A 25226-nucleotide genomic window follows, 5' to 3' on the forward strand; every position below is an offset into this window, starting at 1 on the left:
CATATCATTGGAAGGTCAATAGAACACTATGTCACACTGCCTATGTAATTCACCTTACGTCATCACATTACATACGCATGTATCATCTCACATCACCACAAGAAGAAGGGTGAATAGAGTACAATAAGATACTTTGAGAGGAAGACCACATTTACATAACTTTTACTACAGTATGTTACTATTGTTCTATTTTATTATTAGTTATTGTTGTTAACCTCTTACTGTGCCTAATTAATAAAGTAAATTTTATCATAGTTAAGTATGTATAGGAAAAAACATAGTATACATATAGGGTCTAGCACTATCTGTGATTTCAGGCACCTATTGGGGATCATGGAATGTATCCCGGTGGATAAAGGGGGACTACTGTATTTAGGTCAGCATCTTTTCCCTCCAGCCCCTTCAGTGAGATTGTTTCCTATATTAAAAAAAAAATAATGTTTCTTTATTTTTGACAGAGAGAGAGAGAGAAAGAGAGAGAGAGAAAGAGAGAGAGAGAATGAGTAGGGGAGGGGCAGAGAGAGAGGGAGACCCAGAATTTGAAGCAGGTTCCAGGCTCTGAGCTGTCAGCACGGAGCCCGACGTGGGGCCCGAACTCATGGACTGCGAGATCATGACCTGAGCGGAAGTTGGACGCTCAACCGACTGAGCCACCCAGGCGTCCCTGTTTCCTATATTTTTAATATATTTAGTTTCTCTTCTCAGAGTCTGCATTATTTTCTGGGATATGCCAACTGCCTAAATGCTGTTTTTAAAAAATTTCTGCATATATTGAACATTCTTTGTAACGTAAAGTTCTGTGAGTTTTGACAAATGCATAACATGTTTCCATGTTTCACCCTATAGTATCATACAGAATAGTGTTATTGCCCTCAAAATTGGCTGTGATTCATCTATTCATCTATGTCCCTCTTTCCACAAATCCCTGGCAGTCACTGATCACTTCACTGTCTATACTGTTTTACTTTTTCCAAAATGTCACAAAATCGGAATCCTATGGTATGTATCATTTTCAAATTGGCTTTTTTTTTTAACTTAGCATATGCATTTAAGATTCCTCCACGTCTTTTTTGTGGTTTGATAGCTCATTTTGTTTTATCATTGAATACTATTCCATCGTATGGATGCAACACAGTTTGCTTATACATTTACCTACTTAAGTACATCTTGGTTGATTACAGTTTTTAGCAATTATCTTATCAATGTTCACATGCAGATTTTTCACGGGCATAAAGTTTTCAAATCATTTGGGTAAATAACTACGAGTTCATTATTTTGGATGCAAGTTCTTTTTTAGATATTGTGATAGAAGAACTAGATGAAAAACCAATAATGATACAGAAAAACTCAAAGGCACCATCAATTATCAGGATCTAATTGACATAGAATAGTCTACCTGACCAAACAATCTATATTCTTCTCCAGTGCTCATGGAACATTTACCATGAGAGATCATATCCAAAACCATAAAAATAAACCTCAACAAGTTTAAAATAATTGAAATCATACAATGTGTTTTCTGATAACAGAATCAAATTAGAAATCAATAACAAGAAGATAATAGGAAAATTCCCATACACTTTGAACCTAAACTAAGTTTATAAATTTCCAGGTAACCAATGGAGCAAAGAAGTCTTAAAGGAATGAAAAAAAAAATACTGCAGTGATTAAAAATGAAGAGACAACATATCAGAATTTGTGGGATGCACCTAAAACAGTGTTTCTAATACATTAAAAAGGAGGTAAGTCTCAAATCAATATAAGCTCCCACCTTAAGGACTGTATACAGCAAAATAAACCCAAAATAAGATAAACAATGAAATCATAAAGATAAAAGCAGAGGCCGATGAAATTTGAATATGGAAAAATAATAGAAAAAACCAATGAAACAAAAAGCCCAATCTTTGAAATAATCAATAAAACTGAAATATCTTAAGCAAGACTGAGAAAGAAAAAGAAGACAAATTACCAATATACAAATGAAATAAAAATATTAGTACAATGAAGACAAACACATAACAATAAGGAGATACTAGGAAAGTACTACATACATAAAACTTAGATGAAATGGGAGAATTCCATGAAAAGTACAAAATGCCACATTCAATCAAAAATAAAATAATTTGAGTAGCTTTATAACTTTTAGGGAAATTGAATCTACAGTGAAAACACTCTAGAAAAATAAATCTCCAGGCCATATGGTTTCACTGGTAAATTTTACAAAGTGTTCAAAGAGAAATTAATATAAATTCTACATAAACAAACTCTTCCAGAGAAAAGAAGGAGGAACGCTTTATTTACTACTTTTTATGAAGCTAATATACTTTGATAAGTAAATACAGATAGAGTAAAAAAACCTGTAGAATAGTATCTTTTATGAATATATATGTAAAAATTCTTACCAAAATATTAGCAAACATATTTCAGCAATATATAAAAAGAATGGAAAAAAATGATATGACATAACCTAATGGAGATTATTCTAAGAATGCAAGACTGGTTCTATATGTAAAGAGGTCAATCAATATAATCTACCATACAGACAGAAAAAATAGATCACATAATTTATTAATTTATGTACAAAAGCGTATCAATATTCATTCATGGTAACAACTCTTCAGAAAAATTTGGAATAGAGACAAACTTTCTCAGACTTTAAAGCTTTTATAAAAAAGCCTACAAATCACATTATACTAATTGATGAAGGACTGAAAGCTTTTCCTGTAAGATCAGGAAAAAGTCAAGGATGTCCATTCTCATCATGGCTACTGAACACAGTGGTGGAAATTCTAGTCAGTACAACTGGCAAGAGAAAAGAAAGAATCAAGGCAGGCAGATCAGAAAGGAAGCAATAAAACTGCTCCTATTTACAGATGACATGATGAAAGACTCTTAAAACAAAACAAAAAATACCCTCTTAGATCGCACTAGTATTTAATCAAGGCTGCAGTACATAAGATCAGTATACAAATTATATTTCTACAAAGAACAAACTGGTGGTTGCCAGAGGGTAGCAGAGTACAGGGATGAATGAAATGAGTGAAGGGGATTGGGAGGTACAAGTTTCAAGCTATTGCAATGAATAAGTCCCAGAGATGAAAGGTACAGTATAAGGAATACATAATTGTTGTATGGTAACAGATGGTAGCTACACTTGTGATGAGCATAGAATAATGTATAAAGTTGTTGAATCATTATATTGTATACTTGAAAGTGATGTAATATTGCATGTCAACTATACTTAAATTAAAAAAATTAAAACAAAATACTGTTTACAGATTTCTTGTGTCCAGTACAAGCTTTTAGAAGCTTGAAAATTGTCACTCCATCCTACTAACAAGTAAAAGCCTGAACAGACTGAAAAATCAACTCTTTTTGAATCTGTAAGAGAGGGGAGACACAGGGCAAACTGCTGTCTCCATGACTGGAGAGGCCAACAAGCAAATACAGGAAGTTCTGGCTTACCACAGTACAGAATTGCAAGGGAAACAGCTGCAAGAAATAGTGCTGAGGTGGGAAAACCTGAGTTGTTATTAATGAATTGCTGGATGCTCAGTATGGACAAGTGGAAGTTAAAAATTCTAGGAGGACCTAGTCATAGGGGACCCTCCAAAATATTGTGAGATTTACCTCCAGGAGCATAACCAGGTTCCTATAGTAGATACTGAAGAAAAATCCTTGTGCTTCCAGCAAGGGGAGAAGAAAGGAAACCATTTTGAAACACTGTTAGCACTCTGTTCTTCTTAACAAGGCGTGCCTTCAGAGGTAACTAGTTAACCAGAGCATAATCTGCTGGGATATTATCAGAGACTAACTGACCTGGAAGACACAATATACCCCACTCCTGCTCCCTCTAGCCATGCTGTCCCACCTAAGGTTGGGGGGTAGTGGTAAGAAAAAAACTACAAACACTTGTGAGGTACAAAGTCCAGAGGCAATGGTTCACTAAAGTACAGAGACCTGATGTAGGGATACAGAACACTTTCCCTCCTCCCAAATTTCATCACCATATTACTAAAGGCCTATTTAAAACAGTTCCTTTTATGTGAAAAATGGGGCAACCTCTTGTATTGTTGGTGGGAATGCAAATTGGTGCAGCCACTCTGGGAAACAATATGGAGGTTCCTCAAAAAGTTAAAAATAGAACTACACTATGATCCAGGAATCACTACTACGTTATTTATGCAAAGAATACAACAATACTAATTTAAAAGGATACATACCCCTGCAATGTTTATACCATCATTATCTACAAATTAGCCAAATTATAGACACAGCCCAAATGTCCAATGATTGATGAAAGGATAAAAAAGATGTGTTTACACACACACACACACACACACACACACACACACACACACACACAAATATTACTCAGCCATTAAAAAGAATGCCATCTTGACCTTTACAATGATATGGATGGAACTAGAGTATCATGATAAGTGAAATGTCAGAGAAAAATACCATATGATTTCACTCATATGAGGAATGTAAGAAACAAAACAAATGAGTCTGAGGGAGAAAAAGAGAAAGGCAAACCAAGAAACAGATTCTTAATTATAGAGAGCAAAATGATGGTTACCAGAGAGGAGGTGGGTAGGGGAATGGGTTAAATGGGTGATGGGAATTAAGGAAGGCACTTGTGATGAGCTCCACGTATTGTATGTAAGTGTTGAATCACTAAATTGTACAATTGAAACAAGTATTTCACTGTATATTAACTGGAATTTAAATAAAACCTTAAAAAATAATCTAAAGAAACCAAACAAGTTCCTTTTACCTAGTACACAATGTCTGGCTACCAAGAAAAAATTACAAGGCATACTAAAAGGTAAAAACAAAATTTTTAAGTGAAAGAGCAAACATCAGAACCAGGTATGGCAAGGATGTTGGAATTATCAGACCAGGAATTTAAAATAAGATTAATATGTGAAGGGCTATAATGGATAAAGTAGACAGCATGCAAGAACAGATGGGCAATGTAAGCAGAAAGACAGAATCCAATGAAAGAATGAAAAAGAAATGCATAAAAAAAAATTGAACAGTAATGATGAATGCCTTTGATGGGCTCATAGCTGAGAAAATAATTTCTGAACTAGAGGATATATTAATAGAACTTTTGAAAACTGCAAAGTAAACGAACACAAACTGAAAACAAAACAAAATATCCAAGAACTGTGGGACAACTAAAGAAGGTATAACATGTGTGTAATGGGAATACTACAAGAAGAAAAGAAGAAATACTTAAAACATGCTTGAGAATTTCCCCCAAATTAATGTCAGACACCAAAATAGTCAGAGAACTCCAAATAGGATAAATGCAAAAACAAAAAACAAAAAACCTCAAACTATACCTACACATATAATTTCAAACTATAGAAAATCAAAGAGAAAGAATCCTAAAAGTCAGAGGAAAAACAAAACCTTTATGTAAAGAGAAACAAAGATAAGAATTAACCCGACTTTTGCTCAGAAACCATGCAAGCAAGATAAAAGTGGAGAGAAATATTTAAAGTGTTGAGAGAAAAGAACAACCAACTTAGAATTCTGTACACTGTGAAGTTATCCTTTTAGCAGTGCAGGAGAAATAAAGGCTTCTCAAATAAAAATTGAAGGTATTTGTTGACAGTAGATCTGCCTTGCAAGATATGTTAAAAGAAGTTGTTTAGAGAAAAGGTAAATGATATAGGTCCTTACACAGAGCATAAAAGAAGGAATAATGAAAGTAAAATAAAAACTTATTTTTCTTATTCTTAATTGATCTAACATATAATAGTTTGTTCAAAATGATAAGATCAACAGTATATTCATTATATATGCTTATGTATATATTTTATGTGTATATGTATCCTTATGTATATAAGTGAGATGAATGACAGCAGTTATACAAAGGATGGGAGGAAGGAAGGAATTAGGATAATTTTGTTATTACAAGGTGTAATTATAAGGTATTCCATTTGAAAGTGGACTTGGTTAGTTGTAAGTGTATATTGTAAACTCTAGGGCAACCACTAAAAAAAGTAAAACAAGAAGTATAATCGATATGCTAAGAAAGGAGAAAAAACAGAATCATATATAAGGCTCAATTAAAACAAACAAATGGCAGAAAAAGTGAAAGATAAAAATAGGAACAAAGAATGGCAACAAATAGAAAACAGTATTGAATATGGGAGACATTAATCCAACTATATTAATAATCACTTTGAATGTCAATGGTCTAAATGCAAAATTAAAAGACAGGGAGTGTCAGAGTGGATTAAAAACACAACCCCACTATATGTTGTTTACAAGAGACCCCCTTTAAACATATAAATATAGATTAAAAGTAAATGGATATATATAGAAAAACCTATCATGCTAACATTTATAATAATAATAATAATAATAATAATAATAATAATAAAGCAGGAGTAACTATATTAGTTTGAGACAGAGCAGACTTCAAAGCCAGGACAGTTGCCAGTGCTAAAGAAGGACATTTATAATGATAAAGGGGTCAATTCTCCAAAAAAAACATGTTTTTAACAAGCGGTCACCTAACAACAGAGCATCAAACTATGTGAGGCAAAGACTAAAAACTACAAAGAGAAGAAATTAAGCCCACTATCATAGTTGCAGACTTCAACACCCCTATTTCAGAAATGGACACATACAACAGGCAGAAAATCAGTAAAGACATACCTAAACTCAACAACTCCATCAAACACTGGGTATAATCGACATCTATAGACTACTTCATCCAACAATGACAGAATACACATTCTTCTCAAGCTCATGTGAGACATTCACCAAGGTAGACCACTTTCTGGGCCATGAAACACACCTTAACAAATTTAAAAAGGATAGAAATTCTACAGTGTCTACTCTCAGACCACAGTGGAATTAAACAGCACACTTTGAAATAATGCTTGAGTCAAAAAAAAAAAAAAAAAAAAAAAAGAAAGAAAAGAAAAGAAAAGAAATAACACTTCAAGGGAGAAATATCCAAGAGAAATTTTGAAATATTTTGAACTAAACAAAAATGAAAGGGAGTGAGGGAATTGGCAAAATAGCTGAAGAGAATTAAGAAATACAAATTTCTAGTTATAAAATAAGACACAAAGATGAAAAGTAAAAAAAAAAAATTGGGAGAGAGAGAGAAATTTCGAACTTTGAAATGCAGAGAAAACAGGGTTTAGAAGGAAATTTATAGCCTTGAATACTAAAAATAAAGATCTTAAATCAATCATCTGAATTTACACCTTAAGAAAAATAGAAAAATAGAGGCGCCTGGGTGGCTCAGTGGATAAAGCGTCTGACTTTGGCTCAGGTCATAACCTCATGGCTTGTGGGTTCGAGACCCATGTTGGGGTTCATGTTGACAGCTCAGAGCCTGGAGCCTGCTTCAGATTCTGTTTCCCTCTCTCTCTGAACCTCCCCCACTCACACTCTGTCTCACTCTTCCTCAAAAATAGATGAACATTAAAAAAAATTAAGAAAAAGAAAATAGAATAAAAGCAAAATAATTCAGAGTAAGCAGAAGAGAAATAACAAAAATTAGAGCAGAAATCAGTGAAACTGAAAATTGGCAATCAACAGAGAAAATCTCCAAAACCAAAACCAGTTCTTTGAAATGAGAAATAAAACCAATAAGCCTCTAGCCAGGCTAAGTAAAAAAAAAAAAAAAAAAAAAAAAAAAAAAAAAAAAAAAGAGAGAGAGAGAGAGAGAGAATACACAAATTATTAATATTAGAAATAAAAGAGAGGGTATCACTACAGTTTCTATGCACACTAAAAAGGTAACAAAAGAATACTTACAACAACTCCACACTCATAAATTTGATAACCTGGATGAAATGAACCATTATATTAAAGATGAAATCTGCTAAAATTCACATAAGAAGAAACAGACAATCTAGATAGGCCTATTCTATTAAAGAAGTTGAATCACTAATTAATAATCTTCTAGGGGTGCCTGGGTGGCTCAGTCGGTTGAGTGTCCGACTTCGGCTCAGATCATGATCTCACAGTTTGTGAGTTCAAGCCCTGTGTTGGGCTCTGTGCTGACAGCTCGGAGCCTGGAGCCTTCTTTGGATTCTGTGTCTCCCTCTCTCTCTGCCCCTAACCCACTCGCGTTCTGTCTCTGTCTCTCTCAAAAATAAATGAACATTAAAAAAAAATCTTCTAAACAGGAGGCACCAGGTTTGGATATATTCAATAGTGCATTCTACCAAACCTTTAAGGAAGAAATTACCCCAATTCTCTACAATCTTTTAAAGAAGATAGAGACAGAGGGAATACTTCCAAACTCATTCTATGCGGCTAGCTAGTATTAGTCTAATACCAGCCAAGCAAAGACATTAGAAGAAAAAACCTATACACAATATCTGCAAAAATCCTCAACAAAATATTAGCAAATTGAATCCAACAATGTTAAAAAAAATATACACCATGACCAAGTAGGATTAATCCCAAGTATGCAAGGCAGGTTCACCATTTCAAAATCAATTAATATAATCCATCAATCACATCAACAGGCAAAAAATAGCAAAGTCACATGAGCATATCAATAGATGCAGAACAAACATTTGACAAAATCCTACACCCACTGTGATAAAAACCCAGTAAGCTGGAATAGAGGGGCATGAGGGAAACATCCTCAATTTGATAAAAAATATCCACGAAAACATACATCCAATACATTTCTCAATGGTGAAAATTCAAAGCTTGCTTAGTAAGATCAAGTATGATATCCTCTCTCACCACTCCTTTTCAACACTATACCTGACATTTTTAGCTACTGCAATAGGACAAGAAAAGGAAATAAAGGTATTCAAATTGGGAAGAAAGAAACAAAACTACCTTTCTTTATATATGACATGGTCATCTAAGTAAAACATCTGAAAGAGTCAAGAAAAAAACTTCTGGAACTAAGAAGTATTATGGCAAGGTTACAGAATACAAAGTTAAAATACAAAAGTCAATCATCTTCCTATATATCAGCAATAAACAACTGAAACTGAAATGAAAAATATATCAGTTACATTAGCAGCCCCCCAAATGAAAAACTTATATACATCTAACAAAAGCTATCAGACTGAGTGAAATCAATGAAGAATTAAATAAAGTTCCTATTCCATGTTTATACATAAGAAAAGTAAATATCATCAGGATGTCAGTTCTTCCCAGTTTGATCTATAGATTCAATGGCAATCTAAATAAAAATCCCAGCAAGTTGTTTTATGGATATTTACAGACTGATTCTACATTCTCTATGGAGAGACAAAGGATCCCAAATAGTCAACACAATATTGAAGCAGAATAAAGTTAGCAGACTTATACATATGGACTCTGATTCCCTTCTATAAAGTTATAGCTAGTGTGGTACTGGTGAAGGAACAGCAAATAGATGAATGGAACAGAATAGAGAACCCAGAAATGTAGAAACACATAAATATAGTAAATTGATCTTTGATAAAGGAGCAAAAGCAATATAATGGAGCATAGATAGTCTTTTCAATAAATAGACTGGACATGTACATGGGACAACTGGACATGTACATGTGAAAAAAATGAATCCATATATAGACTTTACATCTTTCTCAAAAATTAACTCAAAATGGATTATAGAACAAAATGGAAAGTACAAAACTAGAGAACTACAGGATAACACAGGAGAAAACATAGATGAGTTGGGTATGATTACTTTTTAGATACAATGCTAGGGGTACAATCCGTAAAGGAAATAATTGGTAAACTGGACTTCATTAAAATTAAAAATTCTGCACTATGAAAAACAATGTCTAGAAAAGACAAATCAGAGAATGGAAAAGATATTTGCAAAGGACACATCTGATAAAGAAATATTAATCAAAATGTACAAAGAATCCTTTAAACTCAACAATAATAAAACAAACAACCCAAAAAATGGGCCAAAGACCTTAACGGACAACTCATTACAGAAGATATACAGATGGTAAATATTCATATGAAAAAATGTTCAACATCATATGTCATCAGAGAAATGCAAATTAAAGCAATAATTAGATAACACTACACATCTATTAGAATGGCCAAAACTTGGGGAACCTGGCTGACTCAGTTAGTGGAGCATGCCACTCTTGATCTCGGGGTTGTGGGTTTGAGACCCACATTGTGTGCAGAGATTACCTAAAAAAAATCTTAAAAAAGGAAAAAAAGAATGGCTGAAATTCTGAACTCTGACAACACCAAATACTGTTGAGGACACAGAACAACAGGAAATTGCATTCATTGCTGGTGGGAATGAAAAATGATGTAGCCACTTTGGAAGACATCACAGTTTCTCAGACAATCCAGCAATTCTGCTCTTTGATATTTACCCAAAGTAGTTGAAAATTTATTCACTATAAATTTATTCACCAAAATTTCACACAAAAATCTGCACATGGATGTTTACAGCAGCTTTGTTCATAACTGCCAAAACTTGGAAGCAACCAGATGACCTTCAGTAAGTGAATGGATAAATAAATGGTACATCCAGACAATGGAATATCACTCAGTGTTAAAAAGAAATGAGCTATTAAGTCATGAAAAGACACAAAGGAAGCTTAAATGCATATTATTTAGCAAAAGAAGCTAATCTAGAGAGGCTACATACTATATGATTCCAGCTAGATGACATACTGGAAAAGTCAAAACAATGGAGACAGGAAAAAGGTCAGTGGTTGCCAGGTACTGAAAAGGAAAGAGGGATGAATAGGCAGAGCACAAAGGATTTTTAGGACAGTGAAATTCTCTGTATGATACCATAAAGATGAATATATGTCAGTATACATTTGCCAAACACATAGGATGTACACTACCAAAAGGGAACCATAATGTAAATGTAACAAATCACTCATACATTGTTGGTGGGGATATAAAATGGTACAGTTATTGTGGATAATAATTTGGCAGTTTATCATAAAAGTAAACACATAACTGCTATATGACCCAGCAACTGTATTCTGGGTATTTATCCCAGAAAAACAGAAATTTCTGTTAATAAAACCTGCAAACAAAATTCAGAGTAACTTTGTTCATAAAAGCCAAACCTGGAAATGACCCAGATGTCCTTCAATAGAAAAATGGTAGAACAAACTATGATACATCAATTCCAGGGAATAATACTCAGCAATAAAAACCAGTGGACTGTTGATTCATGTAACAATTGTTTGAGTCTATAGGGAATTATGCTGAATGGAAAAAAACAATCAAAAAGGTTACATACTACATGATTCTACTTAGTTAAATTCTCAAGATGGCAAAATAGAGAAATGGAGGACAGATTAGTGGTTGTCAAAGATTTGGACAGAAAGGCTGGGTAGGAGATAGGTAAGTATGGCAAAAGAAAGACAACGGGAGAATCCTTGTGGTGATGGAATTGTTCTTTATCTTCACTGCATCAATGGTAATATGCTGATTTTAATTTTGTGCTAGTTTTACAAATTGTTCCCATTGGGGAAAACCTGATAAAGGTGCATGGCATTTCTAAGCAGTATTTCTTACAGTTGCATGCCAATCTACAATTAGCTTAAATAATTCCACCAAACATTTAAAGAAAAACAGACACCATTCCTCCTCAAACTCTTCCAAAAAACAGAAGAAAAGGGACTTCCTAACTAATTCTATGAGGCCAGCATTGCCTTAATATCAAAGCCCGACAAAGAACAAGATAAGAAAACTACAGGCCAGTGTCCCTTATGAACATTGATGTAAAGATCTTCAACAAATACTAGCAAAACAAACAGCAGTATATTAAAAGGGTTATACACCATGACCAAGTGGAATTTATCCCTAGAATGCAAGGATGGTGCAGCATATGAAAAGCAATCAAGGTAATATACCACAGTTGTAAGATAAAGGAGAAAAACACATTTAAATGTTTGGTAGAATTCTCCAGTGAAGACATCTGATACAGCCATTTTATATGTAGATAGGTTCTTGATTACTGATTCAATCTAACTTGTTACAGATCTATTTGGATTTTCTATTTTTTTCTGATTCAATCTGCATAGGGTTTGTGTTTATAGGAATTTGTCCATTTCATCTAGGTTATCCAATTTACTGGCATACAATGGTTAATAGTACTCTCTTACAGTACTTATTTCTATAGAATTGGTAGTAATGTCCCATTTTTGTTTCTGAGTTTAGTAATTTGAGTCTTGTCTCTTTTTTTTCTTAGCCAACATAAGCTAAAAATTTTCAATTTTGTCCATCTTTCCAAAGAGTTCAGTATTTGGTTTAGTTGATTTCTATATTGTCATTACATTTTCTATTTTATTTATCTCTGTCTTAATCTTTATTATTTTCTTCCTTCTGCTAGCTTTGGGTTTAATTTGTTCTTTTTCTAGTTAAGTTGTAATGTTATGTAGTTGTTTTTGAGATCTTCCTTTTTTTTAAATGTAAGCTTTTACAGCTATAGCTTTCCCTGTTAGCCTTGCTTTCTCTGAATCACTTAAGTTTTGGTAGGAAACATAGAGCCAGGAGACAGTGGAATAATGTTTTTTTTTATAGTGCTGAAAGAAAATAACTGTTGATCCAGAATTCTACATCTAGTGAAAATATCCTTCAAGAATGAAGGTAGAATGAAGATATTTCTAGATGAAATAACTACTATGAAGAAAAGCTACTGAAGGCGTTGTCATGCTCTCAACCAATAAAACACCACAGCAGTGATCAACACTTAAATAAGACTTATTATGAATCAGTTGTTCTAAGCACTTTATATGGATTCAATCCAAAAAGGTTGTTACTATTAACATGTTCATATACACATGAGAAAATGAAAACAAAAAAGATGTTAAGTAGCTAGTAAGTAGTAGAGTCAGAACTGAACCCAAGCAGTCTGGCTTCAGAGATGATGCTCTTAACTATTACTTGATACTATCTTGTAACTAAGTTGTTATAAGTTACAAGTTGTATAACTTGAATTTATTTAGTTAATCAAATAGATAAAAACCATTTTAAGCAGATTTAGAAATTTAGAAAATTATTTTTATTTAATGCTGTTTTCTAGAGATAAAAAAATAGGAAGGCAACAACTTGTATTACTTTACCTTGAAAAAATTATATAGAATGAGCATGAAACACTGATTTATCAACAATAATCATAATAATAAACATTCTTTGAGTACTTACTATGTGTCAGAAGTTGTTTTGGGGTCTGAGGATGTAAAAATGAATGTGATAAAGCTCCTGTTCTTAAGGATTTTATACAAATTAGGTAATACAGTCAAATAAGTATATAATTACAATATAGCATGTGCTATAACAGAAGCATGTACAAAGCCCAAAGTACATACAAGGTAACAATGATATAAGAAAGGAAACATCAATATAATCATGGCTGTTTTAAGACAGTAATATTTTTAAAAGGCCTTGAAAAAAGGCCTTGCTCACAAAAAATGAACAGTTAGGAAAATATTCCACAATTTTTTATGCATGATACACACAGACTACTATCTCTGTTTTAAACTTGTAAATAAACTCTCCATTAAATAAGCAATGAACAGAAAGAAAAGCAAGTAGAATCTGTTACCATCCTGTGTAATTATTTTAATTTTCAAAGCCTTCAGCATAAAGACGATAGACTTATTCCAAAGTACTTAGAATCACCTCCTGCTGATTAAATTTCTACTCACTCAATAGTCCAGTGCTCAGGAATTATGTGGATTCAGAAGGTAGAAGAGGAATTAATCCAGAAAAATCTTTCAATAAGACGGAAAGTGATATTTCTATACTGGATAAAAAAAGCTATATTGAACTTAAAGAGTTACCTTAACAGTTGCAAAGAACAAGTTCTCCAAGTAAACTCTGGGATCCTTAAGGTGAGGATTATGCCTTATTTTTCTCTCTATCCTTAGTATCCCTAATGGTTAATACAGGGCTTGGCAAATAGAGCATTATTATTTCTGCTCAATTAGATTTTTATTATAAAAGAATCAACAAGAGATGAAGTTTAATTTTTTCTTGACCATATTCCTTGTATGCCAACAAAATGTTCTTTTATGTCCAAAGGCCACTGCTTAATTCCACAGAGAAAAGGGATCAAATGTGACCCTTGACCTCAGAAATGTAGATATGGTTAAAAAAAGAACAGCTTAAAAGAATCAATGCAAATTCCTTAAAGATCAGCATGGACTTTTAAATTTACAATTTCTACATGCTACTATAATTCTTTTTTGCTCTTACTGAAATTAAATGTTATAGTACATGTCACAGCAAAGAGAATATAGTAAATAATGACCCATTCACATTTCCCTGTAGCTGTGCTTCAAGTAACTGCCATTAATGGGATATAAACCCTGTCTAAGCAACAGAAAGGACATTATGATTCATATTCCATGTGTTACCATTACATAGATATATTTAGTTTTGTATTCATATTGTACACAGGATGAATAAATGGCTATACATGATGATTATGAATCCCTAAATTATAATGTCGTGTATTTTTAGATTGCTCAGAGATCAACTGTCTATTAATCAATGGTCATTAAGTCAACAGGTTCTCACTAAGTTGATACTTCTGTCTTTAACTTAAATGATGTATGCTGTCCTCATTAAAGAAGATTTTAATCTAAGTTACTAAAACAATAACAAATAACTAAAACATCAGAGAGAAAGGATGTCAACATCTATGTCAACAAAGGCACAGTTTTAAATATACTAACTTAAAACACTAATAATATTAATTTAGCTTTTTATGACCACACATAAATATGCCTATTTAAAAATTTCTAACATATGAGAATAACTTACTGAAAAAAAATTGTTTACGGTTATTAAATTAGCATTTAATGACAATTAATGAATATTAATTGATGATTACAAATAATCACATACAAAAATAATTTTACATCTTAATAAACTGCACTCTTCTCTGGGTCAGGATTGACAACTTTTAGCATAATCTAATATTTTCTAAAAGTTTAAAGATAATATGTGAAAAAAAAAAAACTTGAAGGAAACTGGTTAAGATTTATCTAGACAGGATACTAAAACTCTTAACTCTGGAGGGAAAAAGGGAGCAAATTTAAGTGTTATTGGCTAAAGTTTCTCATATTAATCAGACTATTGTAGTGATTAGTGGTATGGAATTAATTTTCTTTGCAACATGTTGGTGACTTTCTTACCTAGAGAGCATGCCCAGAGGTGTAACATTAAGTGATCCCATCAGCATTGCCAGGGCCATCCCTGGCGCTTCCCGTTCTATTACTTCTTTTGTGGCCTGTAATTAAAGATTAAATAGCAAACTGAGTGAAATAAGCCAAAAAGAAGGAATGCAGAGTAGTAAAGTTAACTTAAAAATAATGATAAATCATGCTTTCTATAAACCATACTTTGTAGTTTCCCAAACATTGTATTTATTGAGACTCAGTTCTTTGGGACTTCTGAATAAAAGCTGACAACCAGGACATCCAGGGAACGTTTATATATTAGCAGACCTTTCTTATTTCTTATAATTCAGAGGTATTTGATGCAAGTCTCATCTAAAAACCTAAATTTCAAAATGAAATCTCAGATTGTTATAATAGCTCAATGATTTTCACAGTGCAAGAAATCTGGGTATTTTTCTTTGTCTATTACACATGAAATAATTAATCCCTAAAACCTGAGATCATTTTGTTTCTGTCCTAGCTCTATGATTTTATGATACAATTAAAAGGAACTCAGGAAGTACCAAGTTAACTTTCTCATGTTTTGGGTAGAAGAAAAACTAAATTTACCATCTTTCATATTTTCAATATAAATTATCTTAGTATTTTTAAAAACAATTAATGGAGTGATAGGTTTTAACTATACAATAGATGTTTTAAGATAGGGCATTTTTAAGACTGAGTAGTTAAACCTGAAGTGAATTAGACAGGAAAATTTCACTTTCTAAAGGTCAAAGTAGATACATATTTATCATATTGTGATGGTAAAGATATGTTTAACGCTCAAAGTTGGGAGTGAAATAAATGACTAAATGTATTCTTAGTCCTGTTTCTACATATGAAGTAATTTAAAGTAATTGGGAGCAATACAGGAATAAAGTTTGCAAAATAAACTATTCCAGTACAGAAGAAGAAAGGCAAATGAAATAAAAGATAAATTATGGAGGAATATAGAGAAAGATTAATTTTTTAATATTTTATTAGAAGTAGAGGGACAGTACTAAATCAGATTGTAGCTCCGGCAAAGTTTAGGTCAAGGACTTGGCAAAATAATTGAACTGTATCAGGTATCCCAGCATATGTCCACTGAATCCCAGCATAACGTGATATCTAACAATGGCAGAAATTTTAAAGGAAAATTAACACTACCATAATGTCTTTCAATAAAACCTGCCTTAAAAATAGAGGGCCAGCAGGCAGGAGAAAAGGAAATTCTTAAATTCCTAAGTTTGGGAGTTAATTACTTTTATTTAAATATATAGTTAAAATAATGCCAAGCTAGCATTATCCAGAATCTCTCCTTGGTTTTCCAAACTCAGCTTTCTAGTATGATTCTGAGGTCTCCTGAGAAGAAACACTATTTCCATGTGATAAACTGCTTTATTGATGTTTGTAACCTTTACTTAGAGACTGTAAATCTTAGAGTCTTAAAAATCAAGTATGTCATATTACTGAGAACAATCTTAAAAGAATTCTTTGGACAGGGCTAACATTTACTTCATCATCTGCTTGAAAAAGTCACGTAAACAGTGTTCAACATTTAATGAATTTGGGATCCATATAAAGATGATGTACTCCAAAGTATAGTAGCATACGTTATTTAAGGACAAAGGAAGAAAATATTAAAATAGCTGAGAAGTCTTTCACTTAAACAGATACCTCAAAAACATTTATCCATCCACGCAACAAATATTTATTAAGCATCTAATATGCCCTAGGTAGTATTCTAGAATTGATGTTACAGTAGTGAATAAAACAAACTTCTAAGAGTGTGTAAATTCACCGTCACCTACCACATGAAAACCTGATTGACAAATTGTAAATGAGAACTATCTACAAGAGATGTAATTCACTAATTTTTATAGATTCTCTAAAATAAACCACTGGATTTGGCTGGACCACAGTGGTCTACCTACAATGCCTCTTCTCACTGTTCTAAGAATTGTTTTACTATATGCAACTGGATCCAATGAAATGGCTCAGTGAAACTCGGATTTGTATTAGGAAGTATTTAAGGCCATCGTATACCACTTTGCACTGTGATCCTCTTTAAGAGGAGCTATATGAGAAACTTTCAAGTGTCATACTTAGGAATGGGTACTCCCCTGGGCTACCAGTTTTTGTTTGTTTGTTTGTTTGTTTTTAATTATGATGCTTATGAATCAGTTACCCTTGAGAAGAGTCAAATCTGTGTATCCTTTTTAGTAGAGAACACAACCTAATTTCATCTTATTTTTCCTTTCCTTATTTTCCCACATTTATTCTATTAAAAGGTCTATTTTTGTTTCATGTATTTGGGCAAACCATCCTAAATATCTTTTCAGAGTATTAATAAATATATGGATGATGAATGGATGGATGAATAAATGTATTCTTTACACAGAGGTCTTCATCTTTTTCTAAATGTAATTTAGGGAGGACAATTAATGGTGAAGCCGTCTAGATAATCTGGGCCTCCAGACACAAATTTTGCTTGTTTTAGAACATAAGAAAACCGGATACTTTGGTGATGCCACTAAAAGGCACTGGTGTCTACAGTGGTAAGTGCAGAAGTGTCACACTCTTTCTAGGACTAAACACAAAACAGCATTTTTGATTGGATATATACATTTTTTATCATTCTCTTGTTGAACAAAATTGAAACCAATGAAAAGAATGATAACAATATTAATTTCTGAATTCTTTGAAGGATGCGTATATATATATATATATACACACACACATATATATGCATACATACACACAAGATATTTCTAAATAACACACAGAACAGTCCTTTTTTTACATCTATATCAAATATTATCTTTTCCATAAAACATTAGAGCCCTTCTATTTCCTTTGTATTTTCTCTTCCTCTAAAGCTGTTTAGTATAGCAGAAAGATCACCATCTGTGAAGTCAGACAGTGACACAACAGTTACAGTTCATGAGAGTAAGAGCTGGATGTATTGCAGCACCTAGGACAGTGCTCAACATATAGTATGTGTACTCAATAAATATTTGTTGAATAAAAGAATGAATAAATGAACCAATATAGGTTTGAAACCCAGATTTATCACATAGTTGCTCTGTGAATTAGAACAAAATATTTAACCTCTTGGAGCTTCAGTGTATTTATGAATAAAATGGAGATAATAATGAAACATACCTACATCTTAGGAGAACTAAATGATACAAGTCAATAACCTAGCATAGAATAGGCATTCAATACATGGTAATTCTCTTTGTGCCTCTTCTTTCTAATCCACCTTACTTCCTTGCAGTTTTGATTGATTATACCAGTTAGAAAATAGGAAACATACAAAAATCCAGAAATGAAACCTAGAAACAGTGGTTGAGAAGCAAAGATGAGGGGAAAGAGAATGGAGAGCAAGAACTAAATGTAAGAACACTGGCAAGTGGGAGGCAGGGAGCAGAATACTGAAATACTGGATCTAAAAGGAACAAGCAGCCAAATGAAGTGGGAGTTGGAAGGTGGACGACAGGGCAAGAGCCGGGTAAAAACATCTATAAACCATAAATGAAAAGGTACAAGAAGGTGGCAAAGAGCAATGGAATAAAACTTAATTTAGAGGAAATGAGAAAATTGTGTCTAAATTAGTAGATCATAGAAACAGAAGAATCGTTTTAATAAGTGTAGCTTTATCTGTGCCTGTTAATGAGTAGGTAACAAGCATTCATTATCAATAGGCTATTCATAATGAGTGGCAAAAAAGAATGCCATTAAAAGTTTGAAATTTTTTAATTAAATTGTTTCTAACTTTCTTATACATTATCTTTGTTTCCTTGAGCAGTAGGAGAAGTTTATATTCCTACTTCACATATAACCTTTTCTGAACTAGTGGAGTCCAAAACAATGAGGTTTAATTGGATTTAGCCACTCTCTTTAAATAAAACATTTAATATTTAACTTCTTAATACTTTCTAAACTATGAAAGTTGCTAAATACTTTCTAAACTATGAAACCACCTAGGGAAAACCACTTATTGTGATTTTTTTATCAAAGACACTTTTAAGACACATTAAAGTCAGAAAGTGCTTCATAGACTGTTCAAGTTGCAAAAAAAGGGTGTTATAAACAATAATTTTATAGCTCTGAGAACTTGCCAATGAAATTCAGATCCATTTTAATTTCACAGGAAAAACAATATCAAAAAATGTTATTGCTAACGGGCCATGTGGTTTAAATATGTACAGGACACATATTAGCTAAATGTAAATGTGCAGAAATTCCTTTTACTCATGGTGACTGTGAAAAACCACTTAGTATAGTGCTTTTCTTTATTTTTCTAGACATATTTTTATCAACAGAGCATAACCTATGTATTAATATCTATATGACTGTAATTTGACTATATAGATTTAACAAAATTTCCTAAGAATTACTGCAGTGCCCTCTGCTGATTAAATAGTCTTAAATAACAAAGAGTATCTTTAAAACTCTTTTTTTTTTTAAACGTTTATTTATTTATTTTGAGAGAGAGACAGCGCGAAGCCCTATGTGGAACTTGGACCCACGAACCATGAGATCATGACCTGAGCCGAACGAAACCAAGTGTTGGCACCTCAAAATCTGCATTTCTTTTTTTTTTTTTAACGTTTATTTATTTATTTATTTATTTATTTATTTATTTATTTATTTTTATATATATGAAATTTATTGACAAATTGGTTTCCATACAACACCCAGTGCTCATCCCAAAAGGTGCCCTCCTCAATACCCATCACCCACCCTCCCCTCCCTCCCACCCCCCATCAACCCTCAGTTTGTTCTCAGTTTTTAACAGTCTCTTATGCTTTGGCTCTCTCCCACTCTAACCTCTTTTTTTTTTTTTTTCCTTCCCCTCCCCCATGGGTTCCTGCTAAGTTTCTCAGGATCCACATAAGAGTGAAACCATATGGTATCTGTCTTTCTCTGTATGGCTTATTTCACTTAGCATCACACTCTCCAGTTCCATCCACGTTGCTACAAAAGGCCATATTTCATTTTTTCTCATTGCCACATATATCTGCATTTCTAACTAGTTTCTGGTTATGCTTGTGATGCTGGTCAAAGGACCAACTTTGAAAAACACGTTACAGATGGAAGGAATGCGGTAGATTAATGATAATGTGTACCACCTGATCTAATTTTCATGCTCACCTTGTATTCAACTTTGTAAAGTAGACTGAAATAAATATGAGGAGCCTTCATCAGAGCAAAATATAGACCTACTGAGAAGATAAATTAGGTAATAAATAGGCAGTTTAATGACAGCCAATTCAATTTACCCTACTTTATCAATTAAAGGGTAAACACATTAATTTTATTTTACACTTTAAAAAAGGGTTATAATAAACTAACAATTCAGAGTCTGCCTCTGTAAGTATCGTATGGCACACAGAAGCTATCTTTTAATATATTTTTTTTCCTTAAGACTACACATGATGGATAAAACTTGTACACGACTAACTCCTAGATATTCAAGAAGGAGCACCAGCTACAAACCTACTCCTTTCTCCTTTCATTTAAGAAACAGACCATAATGGAAGCAAGAGGGACATTATTCTAAAGGCAGCCTTGAATTTATTCTAATTGATTAAAATATTCACTTGCATAGTTTAATTTTTTATTAGTTGCAAATACCTTTCAACCAATCATAACACATCAGTGTATCACAACATGTGACTAAGTGGTTAAAGGCTACTGTTACAAAGGAGAAACTGCAACCAGGGAATGAAGGTACTTATCTGAGTTTTATTTGGAAGAAATGATCTTATTTATATACTTCTTTAACTCAGAGTTTTTAGACTTCTTAAATATTTACATTTTCTTCCACTCCTAGAAGAGTGGAGATACTCTCATTTTGTTTTTCAGTTAAAGTTGTACAATGTTTAAGTAAGATCTGAGCATGATGAAAGATCAAAGGAGACAAAAAGCACACAAGAGTAAAAATTTAAGTACCACAGCAATGTCATCTTCCATCCCAATGAAGGGAGTATAAGATGCCAACAGCCCCACAGTTCAACTCAGTTCTCATTAAGTGTCACCAAGTTAACCTATCACCAAGGTTTAAAGATAAGTATTTCTTATAACATGGCTCCCTAAAGCAAGCTAACCAGTTCATCTAGCTCAACAAAAGGATTTATTTTAACGTTAGAGTAAAAATCAGTTTCTGGGCTACTGAGACTGTCTTCATCATGGGTAATTAAAAAATTTCCAAGTATTATTTTATGAAAAATCTCACCTTGTCTGCTAACATTTAGATCCCAACCAAGTTGTTAACCAATTTGAGAGTATATAGCAAATACTTCTTAACTTTACTTCTCTTTCCACAGTGAGTTATTTTTTCACATTAATTTCCTCCTTTATCTAAACATTAACTTGATAATCAAATTATCAAACAAAAATCAGGGAACTCAGATGATAAAATTATTTTTATAAGAGATTTTCATGAGAATACTTATCTTCATATTCCACTTATATAAATAGCACTACTTCACATCTCATTGCAGGAAAAGGTGAAAGACTAGTGATACTTCTATGGATTATTAGTATTTTTATATCTGTAATATACATTTATTCACTTTTGGCATTATGTAAAAGACAATAAATGTTTTTAAATTAAAAAAAATTTTTTAATGTTTATTTTTGAGAGAGAGAGAGAGAAAGAGAGAATGAGCAGGGGAGGGTCAGAGAGAGAGGGAGACACAATCCGAAGCAGGCTCCAGGCTCTGAGCTCTCAGCACAAAGCCTGATGCTGGGCTTGAAGCCACGAACCATGAGATCATGACCTGAGCCGAAGTCGGACACACAACCGACTGAGCCACCCAGGGGCCCAAGAAAATAAAGTTCTTTATGGTATATACATAGTACATATGTCTTTCAGTCTATATAGAAAAAAAAATGTTACTCATTCATGCTCCTTTTCAAAAGCTGATTGTGTACATAAGGGAAGATATCCTGTTTCTCAAATCTGAAGAAAAATGAAGTTGAAAGATGATACAATTTATAATTGTACTATAAGGGGGCTGTCTGGTTACTCAACAGGTGAGAATATAGCCCAGTCTCTGTATTCCACCTACTCTGGAGTTGTTTTTTGTTTGTTTGTTTGTTTTTTTAATGTGGTTAGAAGTGTAAAATTTAAACAGAAACATAACAGCTGCCTAAAAAAAATCTATACATTGAATTTCCACTTTACTAATGATCACACATAATTATTTGGTATCCCTAAAGCAGTGCAAGTTTTAATATTTATATCACAGTGTAACTTCAGGCTGTCCTTACACATCTTAATTGAGAATAAAAGAAACAAGCTCCTACTTTAGACCTATATGTACTGTTTGCAAATGGCTCACTGCCAATTGATTTTAGACAGTCTCAAACTTTGCTCTTTTGCCCTAAGGTATGATAATTCTCACTGTGGACTCTCTATAAAGTATCTGCATTATGAACACATAATTATCATGTTTAAATTTCTCTTTCTACAAAATTAGGTTCTCACAAAAATAGTCACATCGGATAAAGTGAGAGGAACAAGACATAGGTGAAGTCAAGGAACTGGGATAAGTGGAAGAACTGCTGAGAAGAGAGAGAAAACAGGTAAAAACAGTTCCTTTCTGTTTTAATTATCATTATAAAGTGTTGTATTTTGTCATCTCATACCACCCTCAATTTTAAAATTAGAAGCCAACTGGGAAAGAAGAAAATGAGTAAGTCCTTCCTAAAAACAGAGTAATCCAATATTTCTGTTATTTTGAGATAAACTTAACTAAGTTCCATTAGTAAATATGAGAGAAAAATGTGTACACGTAAGAATTTGGAGCCTATGGCATGCTAGAGCTTAAATTAAACAAACTGCTCTACAGGTTTGCTCATCTAAAGATTGATTTTAAAGCTACTAACCTCTCATTTTATGATCGTCTCACTTTTTATTCATCACCTATAACCCAAGAGTCCTTCATTATTCACATAATAAGTGAATATCAGCTTATATTTTTATTTTTATGCCTCTGGAAATTTATCTCTCAGTTTTCCATTTTTAAAAAGGGGTCATGATGTTTGTTATACTTCTTATAAAACTAAAGTATTAACACTATAAAGTATTTTTAGCTAACTAAAAGGATGTCACAATATAATGCTAGTTATAACATACTCTACATTTAATTTATAATGCTCTGAAAAAAGCTTATTTCTCTACTACATTGGAGAGTTAAACATGAATATCATTTAACCACATAATTCAATAGTAGAAATATTCACATCAGAAGTTTTTATTTATGTGCTTTTACAAAACACCTACAGATATTCTCTATTTAAATAGTTAACATATTCCTATATTACACAATACAGAAGAGATTTATTACTTCTCTTTTGGTAAAATTCTATAACTAATCCAAAGCCACAGGGTAAATCAGTAGAAAACCTCAGAAAGGAACTCATACCTGTAGACTCCAATTCTGAACTTAATCCATTAATCATTATTATATGCTTTCAGTTTATAAGACATTGCACCCTATTCAGACTTAGGATTTTTTTCCTTTGCTTAAATACAATAAAACATATAAAATACTTAGTATCATTCCTAATACATATCAAGTGCTTAACAAATGTTGGATACAATTATTTGTACTAAGACAAAATCTGAAGTCATCTATGTTGTATAAGTTGTTGCTATAGTTAAAGCAATTGGGAAAACTGAACAGTTCTATCAGAAACAGTGTAGAACAGAAGCTAGGAGATGAATATGTCTGTTTGTAATGTGTTTGAATGATGAAAAGATGTCTGACAAATGCAACATGCCAGCAACAATCTTTAAAACTTAATGAAGAATTGGGGTGCCTGGATGGTTCAGTCGGTTGAGTGTCCGACTTCAGCTCAGGTCATGATCTCGTGATCTGTGAGTTCGAGCCTGGCGTCGGGCTCTGTGCTGACAGCTCAGAGCCTGGAGCCTGCTTCGGATACTGTGTCTCCCTCTCTCTCTGCCCCTCTCCCGCTCATGCTCTGTCTCTCTCTGTCAAAAATAAATACACATTAAAAAAATTTAAAAAAAAACTTAATGAAGAATTCTCAGCGCAGTGGTTTTGAGGACACCAATTACCAGAAAGATAGCCTTGGACACTACCATAAATCTTTGGGAAAAGAATGTGCAAAGACTGAAAATATCCTTTCAAGGAAAAAGAACTAACAGCATCTCCTGATTTATGCTTTCACCCAAGTCTAATAGAAAACAGTAATGTAATTATGTACCTAAGCAAAGATGAAAAACTATGTCAGTAAATTTTATTAACTTAAATTTCACCAACGATCACACACTAAAACTTAAAGCTGTAAAAACAGTAGCTGTCAGGACAGGAATAAGACTCAGGATGGTGTAAAATAGGGTAACACAAAGAGGCAATGTTCCATTCACTTCAAGTTAATGCTCTGCTGCTCATCTTAAACACAGGGGTCTAAACATACTCATTTTATTATCTATCTATTTCTTTATTTTAGAGAGAGTGCAACAGGGGAGAGGGGCAGAGGGAGTGAGAGAGAGAATTCCAAGCAGGCTCCATGCATGGAGCCTGACGCAGGGCTTGATTCCACGACCCTGGGATCATAACCTAAGCTGCAATCAATAGTCAGGTGTTAAATCAACTGAGCCACCCAGGTGCTCCTTAACATACTCATTTTAAATCAACCATTATTATACTTCACAGTAGAAAAGTTTACTTTTTAAGAGCCTCTACAAATACAAGAATGGATAAAAATAATTTAGTGAGTTACAACCTAGGAGAACTATAAAAGGAAGAACACATTATTTACTAAATAAAATTGACATAAGTTAAATGAAAGAAGGTCTTTATGTTTATTATATTGGAAGAAAAATCTCTTAACAAGAACTTAAAAATGATCAGAGGCTTAATTTTTAAAAACTGTTGTAAAAAGCAGTGCAGCTATCCTTTGTCACTGAAAAAGTATAAACATAGGAATGCAAAAAAGATCATAAATAGAAAAAAATCTTGAAAATTACAGTTCTTATATATACTCTAATTTCAAATATGTGTATATAAAAGAAATATTTTTTTCAATGAGATTCCTCCA

The 25226-nt window shown here is 32.9% G+C and overlaps 1 protein-coding gene across 8 annotated transcripts in view; it reads right to left on the bottom strand.

Annotated features, from left to right (window-relative positions):
- The window catches only part of GPHN (gephyrin), a 622612-nt gene that overhangs the window by 269010 nt on the left and 328376 nt on the right, over positions 1–25226 (bottom strand). For all 8 annotated transcript variants that reach the window (XM_047079492.1, XM_047079490.1, XM_047079491.1 and 5 more), the window contains one exon: positions 15138–15232. In XM_047079492.1, coding sequence (XP_046935448.1) covers positions 15138–15232 — 95 coding nt within the window. The remainder of the gene's footprint in view (positions 1–15137; positions 15233–25226) is intronic.

The sequence above is a fragment of the Lynx rufus genome, unplaced genomic scaffold (genome assembly GCF_022079265.1).
Source record: "Lynx rufus isolate CCGP_SWC_20201006 ecotype Redwood Valley unplaced genomic scaffold, mLynRuf1.p SCAF_17, whole genome shotgun sequence".
Taxonomy (NCBI): domain Eukaryota; kingdom Metazoa; phylum Chordata; class Mammalia; order Carnivora; family Felidae; genus Lynx; species Lynx rufus.